At 40.6% G+C, this 13,238-nt stretch overlaps 1 protein-coding gene across 2 annotated transcripts in view; it reads right to left on the minus strand.

Moving 5' to 3' along the window:
- Positions 1 to 1,174: 1,174 nt before the first annotated feature.
- Positions 1,175 to 13,238, minus strand: part of DEPDC1B (DEP domain containing 1B) — a 56,714-nt gene continuing 44,650 nt past the window's right edge. Inside the window, exons 8-11 of one of the 2 annotated variants that reach the window (XM_065406495.1) lie at positions 10,676 to 10,842; positions 8,583 to 8,759; positions 2,021 to 2,206; positions 1,175 to 1,336 (exon numbers count right to left, since the gene is read on the minus strand). In XM_065406495.1, the coding sequence (XP_065262567.1) occupies positions 1,175 to 1,336; positions 2,021 to 2,206; positions 8,583 to 8,759; positions 10,676 to 10,842 (692 nt within the window). The remainder of the gene's footprint in view (positions 1,337 to 2,020; positions 2,207 to 8,582; positions 8,760 to 10,675; positions 10,843 to 13,238) is intronic. The other variant, XM_065406496.1, reaches the window with a different exon arrangement.

The following is a 13,238-nucleotide window of genomic DNA, read 5'->3' on the forward strand; positions in this document are numbered from 1 at the left end:
ACTCTGTTAAACCAATAACCTTTCAATGCACATCCTGGTATGAATTTGATTAATTAGCACATTTGCAAAGCAAGAGTGTTGTGAAGGTTAGATTACAGCCAACCAGTTTATATTCCTTGCAACTTCAAAGTGGGAAATTGATCAAGGTTTTTAAACCACCCTCAAACCTGCAATAGAGTCCACTGTGGAGACTCAGACACAACTCTTTCACTCTGAAATGTTTCAGAACTGTGGCTCATTACAGATATGAAGACTATGATGAAACCCACTGCCTCCAGAGAATTACCTTTAAAAGTTTTGTTTTAATAACTGAAAAAAATTAGAAGTGCTGCAGTTCAAGTACAACCAAAATGTATACAGAAGAACAGTAGAATTCATTATGGAGAACAAATGCATCCTCATTAAAAATAAAATCTATAGTTATTTAATTTTTGACCTTGCCATAAATACCTCCCTTTTCACAGAAAATAAGGCATTTGATTTTCATATAAAAATGTGTAACTTCCATCCAGTTAGTAACTAATTTTGTACAGCAATACTTAGCAAGATCATGTGAGTTTTCAAAGGCCTGGCCATGCACCAATGAAGTCAATGGAACTTCAATAGGAGCTGGATCAGGCCCCAATGCAGCATATGAATGAGGAAACCAAGGGCACTGCTGAAATCAGCATTATAAAATATATCAAGGCTACTACCTGAGGCACAGTCAGCAGGGCAGTACAAGATCCAGTGTTTCAAGTTCACTCAAGTATGTACAATGTTTTATTCCTCAGGCGTGCCAGCTATAAACAAATATAATACAGTCTCCTTTTCAGGAAAAATGCTGTTGACCAGTGACAAACAAGACAGTGAAATATACACATAAAAATACATCTAAGACTCAAAATGACAACTAGAAGTATAAAAGCAAAGAATTTTTTTCCATATTATCATTTATAATGATTACCCATCTTGTACTTAAAAATAACAAATCATTAAAAATAACCAGTGACACAAATACTGATAATGGTTCAATATAACATCCCCTCCAAAACATTTTGCCATTACAACCTTTTCCCACTGTTTCAGTAGTTAAAGTTTTTCCAGTAGTTAAATGCTGTTTAGGTTCCATTTGCACAAGATCTATCCTATCACTAATATACTGAGATACGGTTCACTAATGACCCTGGAAATGTTACATTCGAAAGCTTCTGGTTCTTTGAAATGGTTGAAAAGGCTTTTTCAATGCCCACATCAGCAGTTGCGGTTTCTGTTTATTTTTTTCCGGAAACAGCACTGCCTCACTTTCAGGAGTAGGAAATCGTTCTTTATACACTTCAGGGTAGGATTTCTGAAACTAAAAAAGTAGTACAGTTTAAACAAAGCTTCACAGCAAAAGCTTGACATTACTAATTCAACTACTTAAAAAACAAACAAACAAAGCAAATCTCAGCTACACAGGTCAGTAAAAATATGCTTTCCTGTGCCACGCAGTCTAGAACTATGCATTTAAAACGTAGTAGTCTTTTCCAATAGGATTTGTTTTACTGCAAAGCCCCTACTGTGAGAAATTAAAGTAAAATAAATTACAGTTATACAATCTACAAGAGAGTGTCTACAGTTTAAGTCTGAACCTCAGACGCCTTTTCCTTTCGAGAACCGGAAGCTTACAATTTGATCCAGACTTTTTTATGAAAACGTCTCAAAATCTCCAAGTACACAGAAAAACATTTCCGTCTTTTAACTTCATTAATCTAAAGCCATGTCTACACAGGGACACTCAGGAAAGTAAAAGGAAATCAACTGAAAGTGCAAAGTCAATTTGCATACATAAAAGTACGTTGACACCCTTTCCTCCCCTCTTCCCCCTATTCGCCCCCCCCCCCCCCGCATTCACTGTGATTTAATCCTCAAGGATTAAACAACTATGAAACTGGTCTTTATACAGATGTAAAAGATGAGAAGCAAATATATCAAATCCTGCACATACACACAGGTTGAAAAGAAAACACAAGCAATGATTTTTGAGAATTTTCCTTACCTGCTTCAGCTTCTTCTTCTTCTCTTTGACAGATATTTCTTTATTCATTGTAATTTCTTCCAACAGAGCTGACAGTGGTTCTTGAGAGCCATTTACTCTTTGGTATTCAAATTCATCTGTACTGATTTGGCGACAAAACGACGGAGCAGGAAGAGTTGTATCAGTATCAGCGTCTGCATATTTTATCTGAAGGAGAAAGAGGGGGGGAAAAGGACTGTAATTTCAAGAATAAATTTGGAAAAATTGGCTTGATTAAAGAGAGGTCCTGTGTGATTCACTGACCACTGTGTGAGCTTGATCAAATCAAGAAACATGTTGATGCTTCAGTTCACCCAGGCCATTTCTTGTAGAAATACAGAATCACTAAAGCACTTCATCATAAGTTAAGGAGAGGAGGAGGAGAGAAAACCCTGGCACCTGTGGAAAGAAGGTAAATAAATAGAGGTATTAGGAAACAGACAGCATGGAGGAGAGGCAGGGGGAGTGCAGTGATAGGGTCTGGGTAAGTGAGGATACCACCAAGAAGCAGCTAGCTAGCAGAAGGAGAGTGACCAGCTATTATGTGGCTTCTCCCCTCCCCCCTGTGCCCCGCATACTGCCCCAGGGATACAAGACCACCCTCCATGGGGAAATTGCAGAGTCTGCCAAAAGGGCAGTCTGTGTGTGCGTGCACAGAGGGATTTGGCAGTCTCAGAAATCCACAGCCCTTTGATTGGTCCTCTACTGTTTCCAACACCACTTTATTGGCGGGGAGGGGTGGATTATATTTCCCCAAATCCCTGTAAAGCAAAGATTAGAAAGTTGACCGAGATCCTTGGTTGAAAGATGTCAGAGAGGGGCAGAGTACTATTATGACCACCAAAAAAACCCCTTGAAACCATGCAAAACATGTCCCAGAATCTTAACATGGATGGTTTCATATCTAGGACACCCTGCAATCTTAACTCAGTTGCTGAACACCACAATAGAATTTGCTGTGCAGATTTAGATAAATAAGCATTTACTCCAAATTAATGAATTTAATCTTACACTTTTTCCTTGTTACTCAGTTCTACATTATTACGTAGTAATTGGGAGCAAGAGGACAACCTTCACGTGGTGCTTCTGTTAAGTGCTGGCGTTTTTTGTGCTAATCCACCAACACACCAATGTCGTCAATTGGCCACTGGACGTTGTTTTACCGACCTCCCAGTGAACGTAGCAACGATTATACTTCACCAAATCACCCTTTCCAGGACCAATAAAGAACAGTTGGGCCAGTCCTCCGAATATACCAATTTAATGTAGAAGGGATGTCCAGGGGAAAAGTGGATTACCTCTCGAGGACTGTCAAAGACCATCACATTGAAATTGTGGCCCTCCAAGAAACACATGTGAAAGAAGAAGATAAAGCTGCCAGACATAAAATCTATGGCTACACCAAAATCGCTACCATCAACCATCCAAAACATGGGCTAGCAGTGTATATGTGAAATGGATTAGAGGATGTGGAAGTTTGGAAGAATTATTGACCAGTGAAAGAGATCAATATGGTTAGAATCAGGGACATTGTTACAGTAAACATATACAAGCCACCCGACATCACGTGGCCTGATTCCATCTTACCTAACCTTCCTCATCCAGCCATTTACATAGGTGACTTTAACAGCCAACACAAAGACTGGGGATACTGCTCAAATGACACAGCTGGGGAGCAGATCACAGAATGGGCCACCCTTGAAGACCTCCACCTGCTCTATGATCCAAAGCAACCTGGAGCTTTTTGGTCTGTGAGGTGGACAACAGATCACAACCCACTGGTCACAACAAGAACCATCCTGAGTCACTTCCTGCATAGCCAACATTGCCCAATCATCCTCCTGATTGGCCTGGAAGTGCCTCTTCTGCAGTCTGTGCCAAAGCCGCGTTGGAATTTCCGCAAGGCTGACTGGCCCACCTACACTTTAGAAATAGAATCTGGGATCCCACGGCTTGAACCAATACCTAGAAACTTTGGTCATTTTATAAACATCCTAAAATAGGCCCCCAAGAAGTACATCCCGTGTGGTCACTGCAAGGCTTTCACCCCCTGCTGGACAAAAGAATCTGAGTCTCTCCTGGGGGAATATGAAAAGAGCGGCAACCCAGATAAAGCCACTGCACTGCTTGAGTCCTTGAATTTGGCGTGCCTGGAAAGCAACCATTGAAAGTCTTGACTTCACCCATTCAAGCCGTAAGGCATGAGCTCTTTTTCAGCAACTTGGAGGATCCCAGCCAAAACACAACGCTTAGCAAAGGTGACCGCAAATGCTGTTGCCTCATCTTCTTTCTAACAGCAAGACTCCGTCAGACAAGATTACATGCCAGGAGGTGCAGCAGGAACTCTGCAGAAACCTTCAACAATACCCAGAGGAATCCCCACTCTCTTCCCCATATTCTGTCAAGGAGATCAATGTTGCGCTGTTGGAAACCAAAAGCCGGGAAGCTGCAGGGGTTGATGGCATTACTCCAGAGTTTCTCAAGAATCTGGGGAGACAGGGACGGGAATGGCTGGCGGAGCTTTTTACTGTCGTGCATAGAACCGGAGAAGTGCCAACAAGCTGGTGACAGGCAACAGTGTTTGCCCTACTGAAGCCTGGGAACCCCCCAGAGGACACAACTAGCTACCGCCCCATCTCTCTCCTCTCAACCACCAGCAAACTCGTGGAATAAGTGCTGCTCCACCATCTGGCTGATATTATTGAAGACATCCTCCCAGCGGAGAAGGCAGAATTTCGCCTGAAGAGGAGCTGCTGTGACCAAGTAGCTTCACTTACCAGACACATTGAGTCAGGAGATCAAGAACTCTTAACTCGGGCAGCCCTCAGGGCTCTGTCCTGGCCCCAATATTTTTTAAATCTATACACCGCGGATATACCAGCTACGGAGTCAAGGAAATTCATGTATGCGGATGACATTGCCCTAGCTGTTCAGCATACAAGCCTCCATACCATCAGCTGCACCCTAACCCGAGATCGTAGCACAATGGTGGATTATTTCCAATGCTGGAAACTTAGGCCTAATGCAAAAAACCCATGGTAACTGCTTTTCATCTGAACAATAAAATGGCTAATACCAAACTTGATGTGCAGTTCTGCAGTGAGAGCATCAGCCACGAAGCTAATCCAAAGTATCTTGGCGTTACACTGGACCAGAGTTTGACCTTTCGACAACATCTTGAGAACCCCAACAATAAGGTCAGGTCCCGTGTTGCGCTTATCAGAAAATTGGCCGGAACATCCTGGGGCTCCAGTCCAGGGACCTTACAAACCACAACATTGCCTTGGTATATTCTGCAGCTGAATATTGTGCACCAGTGTGGTCTCATAGCACTCACACTAAACTCCTTGACACTCAACTCAATAATGCTATGCACATAGTGTCGGGGATGCTCAAATCTACTCCAGTTGACTGGCCCCCGATCCTATCGCACATCCAGCCTCCACAGATTAGAAGAACTGCTCAGACATCTCGCTTTCTTAATCATGTCAATGCAAATACGAGGATCCCACTGCACCATGACTTGCAGAACCCACCAAAGACTAGATTAAAATTCCGCAACCCTCTATGGAACCGTATCAAGATCCTTACACCCAACTTTGATGCGGAGGCTCAATGGAGAGTCACATGGAGCACTTTGACCACTCAAAACAAACAGCTTGTCGTTGATCCTGTTGAGGAACCACCAGGTTTTGATTTATGTCGGAAAGACTGGTGCAGATTGAATCGCATCAGGACATCTCATGGGAGATGTGGACAAACCCTCTTTATATGGAAAATGTGGCAAACACCTGCATGCGACTGCAGTCAACAGGCACAAACGATAGAGCACATCATATGAATGTCTCCTTTATTCTTTTGCCGGGGGCCTGAAGGACGTTCACCAGCTCACTGCTGTGGCAACGTGCTGGCTATCAAACTTAGATATAAATTTGTAGTTGTTGCTACCTACCCAAGCCATTCGAAAGAAAAAGACGACGACATAGTAATTGATTAATCAAACAATCTAAGGCACTATAGGCATAGTAAACACACCTAACTGTATTGGTATGGGGGAGGGAGGAAGATTTGCATGTAGTCCAAATGACTGACAATAAAACATTCAACCACTCATTTATGAAACACAGTAAACAAAACCATAATCCAAATTAATCTAACAGCAGCCGGCATGTTACAGTGTTATACAACTGTATTGGAGCTCGGCTGTTCTCAGTGGTGGCAGATGACAGAACAAGGAGCAATGGTCTCAAGTTGCAGTGGGGGAGGTCTAGGTTGGATATTAGGAAACACTATTTCACTAGGAGGGTGGTGAAGCACTGGAATGCTTTACCTAGGGAGGTGGTGGAATCTCCTTCCTTGGAGGTTTTTAAGGCCCGGCTTGACAAAGCCCTGGCTGGGATGATTTAGTTGGGAATTGGTCCTGCTTTGAGCAGGGGGTTGGACTAGATGACCTCCTGAGGTCCCTTCCAACCCTGATATTCTATGATTCTATGAATAGCAAACTTCTCAGCTCTTCAGGGACAACAAAGCTTTGAAGGACAGAGCAGAAAAGTATTAGAAAGTGTGACACTTAAGGCTGCAGTTCTACAGTGTGTTACTGTGAAGATTTTACAAGATAAATCTAACTCTGGCTAAATCAGTCACAAAAAGGACTCAAACTTTGAAGTCATAATTTTAAATTTAGTCGCAAAATCAGTCTGAAAAAATAAGTAAAGCAGAGTGGACTACATTAAACTCCCTCCTATCCTACCTTCAAATAATCAGTGAATGACTTGGGTAAAACACAAACAAACAAACAACAAAACAAACAGTTGAGAGGTTCTGCTAAGTCAGAGAAACACAGTGTCAGCTAATAGTTTGTAAAACAGCCCCAGTAAGGAGTTGACCTTGCTTCTCCCCATTGTTTTAGCCTTCTGATCCTTTATGTACTTTCTATATGAATAAATTGTACTGATGGTTTTGGGGCAAATGACTCACAAAGGTTTGCCTAACTTAACATGCCTCTACAGATATTCTCAGAAGCTGCACTGGGAGTTATCAGGGGAACTAAATCCTCTCTCACAAAGACTAATGAAGGATCATGCAGGATTGGAAGAGGGCAAAGAGGATATTGTCCACTGTCCATACTTGGGGAGGGCTGGGGTAAAGGGTGAGGTTTGGGAACATGGCAGAATGGGTAATGCAAGTCCTTTAATACAAGGGGCAAGGTTATTAAGGGAAGGTGGAGGTCTTGAGACAAAGAATCTCATTTTTCTATAAAGCAAAAATTTTTTCCTGAGTTGCAGGAAACTCCAATAACCAGGACTGATGGGAAAATGAAATTAGGATTATGAAGAACTATCGAGTATAAAAAGGTTGAGTGGAGCTAAGCCATGTGAAGCTTGACTTCCCTTAACAGATTTACCAAAAAGAGTCAAACACCTTCTCTCTGGGAGGGACTAAAAAAGAATTAAAAATAAATTCCTCCACAAGACTACAAGGGTGGCACTGTGATTATGGCATCTAATATCCAGATTTTTTAAATATAAATATATTGGCAGACATGTTAGAAGAGAAGACATCCCTTCAAATTCCACAAGGCTTCCCTTCTATATGACATTTTAAGCCGTTACTTCTGAAGCAGAACCAGCCCAGGAGGAGAAAAAGGAAAGAATTAAGTTTCCTCTTTAAGCTTCAAAATTTGTGAGCCAGCTAATTTAGATCATCTGCTGGAGTTGCTGAATGAGGATCTGTGTTGACCTCTGTCCTGCCAAACTGGAAAAAATACTTCCAGGCTCTAGGTGAACAAGATAGCAATTAGTATTGCAGGTTAGGTATGACTGAATACATTCTGAGAGTTCACCTGCAGTAAGTGGATAGGGATTTTAATCCCTGACAGAAGAAGCAGTTAAGGATTCATTTAAATTTGACTGAGTGCCTTCTCAAGAAGGTTCATTTTAGTACGACTGAAAATAGCTTACATGCTATCTAGAACTAGGGTTCTTATTTCTCTTAGATTTTTTACTTTGTTTTCCTCTTCATCCTTTTAGAATTGGAATCTCCATGGAGATCAAGAAGAATAAAATGTTCTCCCTCAAGTCATGAATCACTAGCTCAGCCACTGCTACAACCTCCAGCCTTCCTCATGTGCAGGTTGGTGTTTTGTCACTGAATTAAATTTTAGATAAAACTTTCATAAATGCAACTGGGATTTAGAAATTCAAGTCAGTTAGGAGCTTTTGAAAATGTTACCTTAAATCAGGTCACAAACCCCTGCCCCCACCAGGTTTCATTAGTCAGCCACAAAAAAGCAATGCTTCATGACATGCAATGGGTATAGTCTCCCCCTGCACTATTACTTTGACTTAACTACCCGAGATCTACTTTGTGTTTGTATAAATATACAATGTATATAATGTGTTGCTGACAACAGCAATTCATACATGCTATATGCAATGCCTAAGATATCAGAGAGACAGCAAAAGCTGTAAGACTTGTCTTGTTTTTAGGAACAGAAGGGAGAAATTTCATGTGATGACAGAAGAAACACTTCTATTAGCCCCACCTGGACTCTTCGGAGATGTACTACATGCTCCTCTATGACCCTCTGTAAGGAGGAGGGAACATTCAAGATCTCTTGGCAATTGTCCATCAGGAATGTTACTAGTTTAGCAGCAAGCAGTTCATCCAAATCCACTTCATCTCTAGAGCAGAGGATGCAATGAGAAAACGCTTGAACCATCTGAAATAAAAATCAAGAAATGACATTGTATATATTTTTCCCTGTTTGCAGGAAAAATTGTAAATGGTGTCCAAGTGCAGACTTCAACAGCAGCAACATGTTTCCAATACACAATACTTCTTTAAATATTGGTGTAAGTGAAACTGTTAAACCAGACTGATGAATGTATTGTTTGCACTATATGTTAGATTGTTCCAGTGGTGCAGTTACGTAGTCTAGCCTTTATTTCAGACCTAGACTACTGGAAATAAACTCTGTTATTGTTAAGACTTGAAAAGATAGCCATTTCACATGGGATATCAAACCAAATAGAAAATAAGAGTAGTAGTTCATTATAATAAATCATGGACTGTTATGTAGTGGAAAGTCACAAGGTTATCTGGATTTCCTTATTATTAAACAAAGAAAATGTTTCCGTAATTCTAAGTAGATTCCAGAAAGCTGTCCAGCTCATTTTCATGCAGCTCTGAACCCAAACTACCGCAGCTGGTTAAACACAGGTGTAAGCTACAACATTAGTTTTAATAAATTGTAATAATTAATTGCAATCAGCTTTTGTCTAATTTTCCAGTCACTACTTGCCATTGTTAGCACAGCAGACAAATGGAGTTCTACTTCTCTGCCACATGCAACAGACTAACTTTTCAACTGCTACATTAAAACACTGTATAGAGTACACACATGGGATAGATTACACTGCTAAAAATAATGGCACTTAGGAGGTTTTAATCAAGTTATCATGTATAGTTAATTAAAATCTTAATGGCTAAAAAAATAAATATAGGTGCATACACTCTGGTTTCATTTTACAGTGAAACGGACATGATTAATTTTCTTTTGTGCTTTTATTTGCAATATACTCTTAAAGGCAAAAAAAACCACATTTTCACTATCCCCTTGGTTCTCTGTCATATGGAATCTTTGCCATTTATGTCTAATAGAACAAATGGCAATGTGACTTTGCACTGCTTACTGTACTTCCTTGTTTACGCTCTACTGTCATTGGCGTTAGCAGCAACACAACATGGAAACCAGGTTGGAGAGAGGATCTGAGCATAAACCATGGCTTTGTCAAAATCTAATAAAAATGGCATTTAAAGCCAACATTTTTATAGCAGAGTGGTGAACAAAAATATTGAGTCTGGAAGACATTTTCCAATGGATGAGCACCAAGTAAATCAAATTCTGGGCTCGGTATATACAACAATCTCTCTTTAACCTTTAATCTATGCCTGAAAAAGGCAGTGCCTGCAGTCCACCTGAAGCATCTCCCATCACACACCATCCCTTCCCCACACACTACCTCCCTCTATAGCAGGATTTCGGATGGGCTACTATCTGGGGGAGTGGGAAACTAGCCATCCCTTCCCTTCCCTGAAGAACTCTGCTGCAGTAAAGCCTCATGGCCAAAACCATCTTCTATGTATCTGATACTCCATATTAAAACCATAATAATCTTTAAATGGCCCCTAATTGTTCTTTCAAACAGCGGTAGCATAGCCATGGAGTTTTTCCTCAACTGTTCGAATATAAAAAAAAAAAAAAAAAGAAATACGATATCTCACTGGAATCTTTTACAAATAAATTGTTTGTCAAAGTTTCACCCTGAAGGCACCAAAGATTCTCAAAGTACAGCAGCCTATTCAGTTTAAACAAATTTGATACTGTGGGAGACCAAGTATTTAGGCTACAACTCATGACTGTTATCCATTTTTATGAAAACAGGGAGAAATTCCAACTTCTAAATGGTGCTCTCATCAATCGCTATCTATAGGATTGAAATAATCAACTGAACTTTGTTTGCTATCAACTCCAAAGTACACTGTATTTTGTATGTATTAACAAGAATCTTTCATCTATGCTGTTTCAAGGTTTCATAAGCCTTGCTAGGTTTTTCACATCAGAAATATGCATACTAGTGTTCTGGTCCCAGCTGTGTCACAAAGAGGTGGCAGATTTTTGTTGAGGCTGATCTTTGCCATCATCTTCATCAGCAGTTGCAGCTTTTTCCGATTTTCTGGTGGCAGCAGAAGACAGGAAACCCGAAGTGCTTCAATGGCCTTTTTGTTTTTCTGCAGCAGACCTGGTTTAAACAAGATTTGAGAGATTTATTTAAATTAATTACCTTTCCTAGTTACAGATTCCCCCCCAAAATCTTAACACACATCTAAAACCTATTTTCCAAATTTTCCTACCTACTCCTCTGACCCCCTAGCAGAATTCCATCACAGAAAGTTGAGCAATAATACAATTTGAACTTATATATTTCCCCCTTGTGTACTAGTTCAGGAATTCACGTAACTTCCTTCCAGTAAATTTGAAAATGAAAAATTTAAACATTACCACCATCACAGCCTGGTGATGTGAGAGAGGGGAAAAGTCACTTTATGGTATTTGTGGCTATGAAAAGAGCAGTCACAGTACATCTAATACTTTGCCTCTTCATAGCCATCAGCCCCAGGCATGTTTGCGATTTAAAAACAGCAGACATCAAAATGAAAAAGTGAAGATAGGTTTTCCAGATATTGCTCCAAACCAAAAACAGCATGCCCAAATCAATTGATAACAGCTAGAAGAGTCAGCACTGGAACATGGATTATACCCTCTAAAACTACAGACAAACCGATTTAAGGTCAGTCCAGCCAGAGTAAAAAACTCCTGAAAGACAAGGAGTGCAAGGATAAAACATTCATTATTGAACCAACTTGGCAAGAAATATTTTGGGAAAAGCCATTCGTAGGGTATGTCTACACTTAAACTGCTGCAGTTATGCCGCTGTAGTGCTGCGGCTGCACTGCTTCAGTGTAGACACTACCTATGCAGACAGAAGTTCTCCCACTGGCATTGGTAATCCACTTCCCAGGAGTCAGTAGCTAGGTCAACAGAAGACTTCTTCTGTCAACCTAGTGCTGCCTACACTGGGGGTCAGGTCGGCATAACTACGTCTCTTGGGGTGTGGATTTTTCACATCCCTGAGAGCCATAGCTAAGGTCATGTAAGTTCCCAGAGTAGACCAGCCCTGACTCACATGTCAACAATTTTAGATATTTTGAATAAACTGCCACTTGGCATGGGGAACATTAGGCTACATATTGTTTTTATATTATGTCAGGTATGAGCTATGTGGGTGGAAGTGAGCTAGTGATTTGAAACCTTAGGACTCTGTGAGGGCCCATTGGATTGCTAGAAGCCACCCTGGAATGCTTATTTGAAAGCCAGCAATCGGAGGGGGACCACTGAGGCAGAAGTGTGGAGAGTGGCCAGCTGGAGGTGGTTTGGTGCAGGCTTGCTGAAATTGCCAAGAAAAGTCTCCTCAAACTCCAGAGACTGGTCCATCAGCGATGATAGAGGGTCAGACTGCTGAGACTATGGCGGTGAGACCAGATTGAGAGAATGTCAAACTCTGTTGCTTATGAAAAGGAAGCCTGAACTGGGGTATGAAATAATATTTTCCAAGGCTTGAAAAGGACACTGGGCACTGAGAGATGTTCAGTACCAGAGTTCATTCATAGGTTTTAATTGCAAGTTTGCTAATTCAGTCTGGAGTGGAGCTGTGGTGAATGGGGATTTCTGCAGCAGCTATGAAGAACATCTACTATACCTATCGAGGTGCCACCACTCCTGGGGACATGGTCCTTGTTACAAGCAAGCAGAGGGAGAGGTACCCTGAGGTAAAATTTCCCAGTGAAAGGCTGGTGGCAACAGGTATCCGAGACTCGGTCAGAGGAAACCTAGGGTCATGACATCTAGCCTGTCCAAAGACAGTTCTAGAGTTCTTCTAAAAACCCAAAATTAGAAAGTATAATCTTTTAGAAAGATAATATATATGTGCATGTCATATTCATTCTAAAAATATCATTTAGTATAATAATCAGGCTGCTTTCTGACCAAATTTTCAATGTATTTCTCAATAGCTGTAACAGAACAATGTGTGACAAGAAATAATTTTAACCCTTAATGAGCTGTCAACAAGATAGTGGATTACCCATAGAAAGGTTTACTTTAATGTATGCTACCTCATAAAATAAAATGTTACTTTATCTCCTTATACCCACGTTCCTTCATATAACTTCTTGCTTTATTATACCACATAAAAACCTTTGACTGAAAGTGAATCTATATGCAATTGTATCTAATAGCAATGTGATTAAAGAGCCACCATAACAAAGCAATTGAAAGTCTACAGAAGACAATCTGTTCTTATGTATAGCTTGAAATATTTTTGTAATATATTGGCAACACTTTTTAGTTAGGTACTATAAACCCAGCTTGACAAATTCAGCAAACAGCTACAAAAAGGTTAGATAGCAGCAGTGTAAGAGTGGTTTAGAATTCAGCCTTGTAAATGAAAACAAAGAAATGCTGATAGAAACAAAATAGCAAGTAGCTTGAACTCTCTCATTATGAAAAATTAATGTATTGGTACAGATACCACGCAAGAGTGTTTGAAATTCAATAACCTTGCCGCACCATGCAGCT

The sequence above is a fragment of the Emys orbicularis genome, chromosome 6, assembly GCF_028017835.1.
Source record: "Emys orbicularis isolate rEmyOrb1 chromosome 6, rEmyOrb1.hap1, whole genome shotgun sequence".
Lineage (NCBI taxonomy): Eukaryota > Metazoa > Chordata > Testudines > Emydidae > Emys > Emys orbicularis.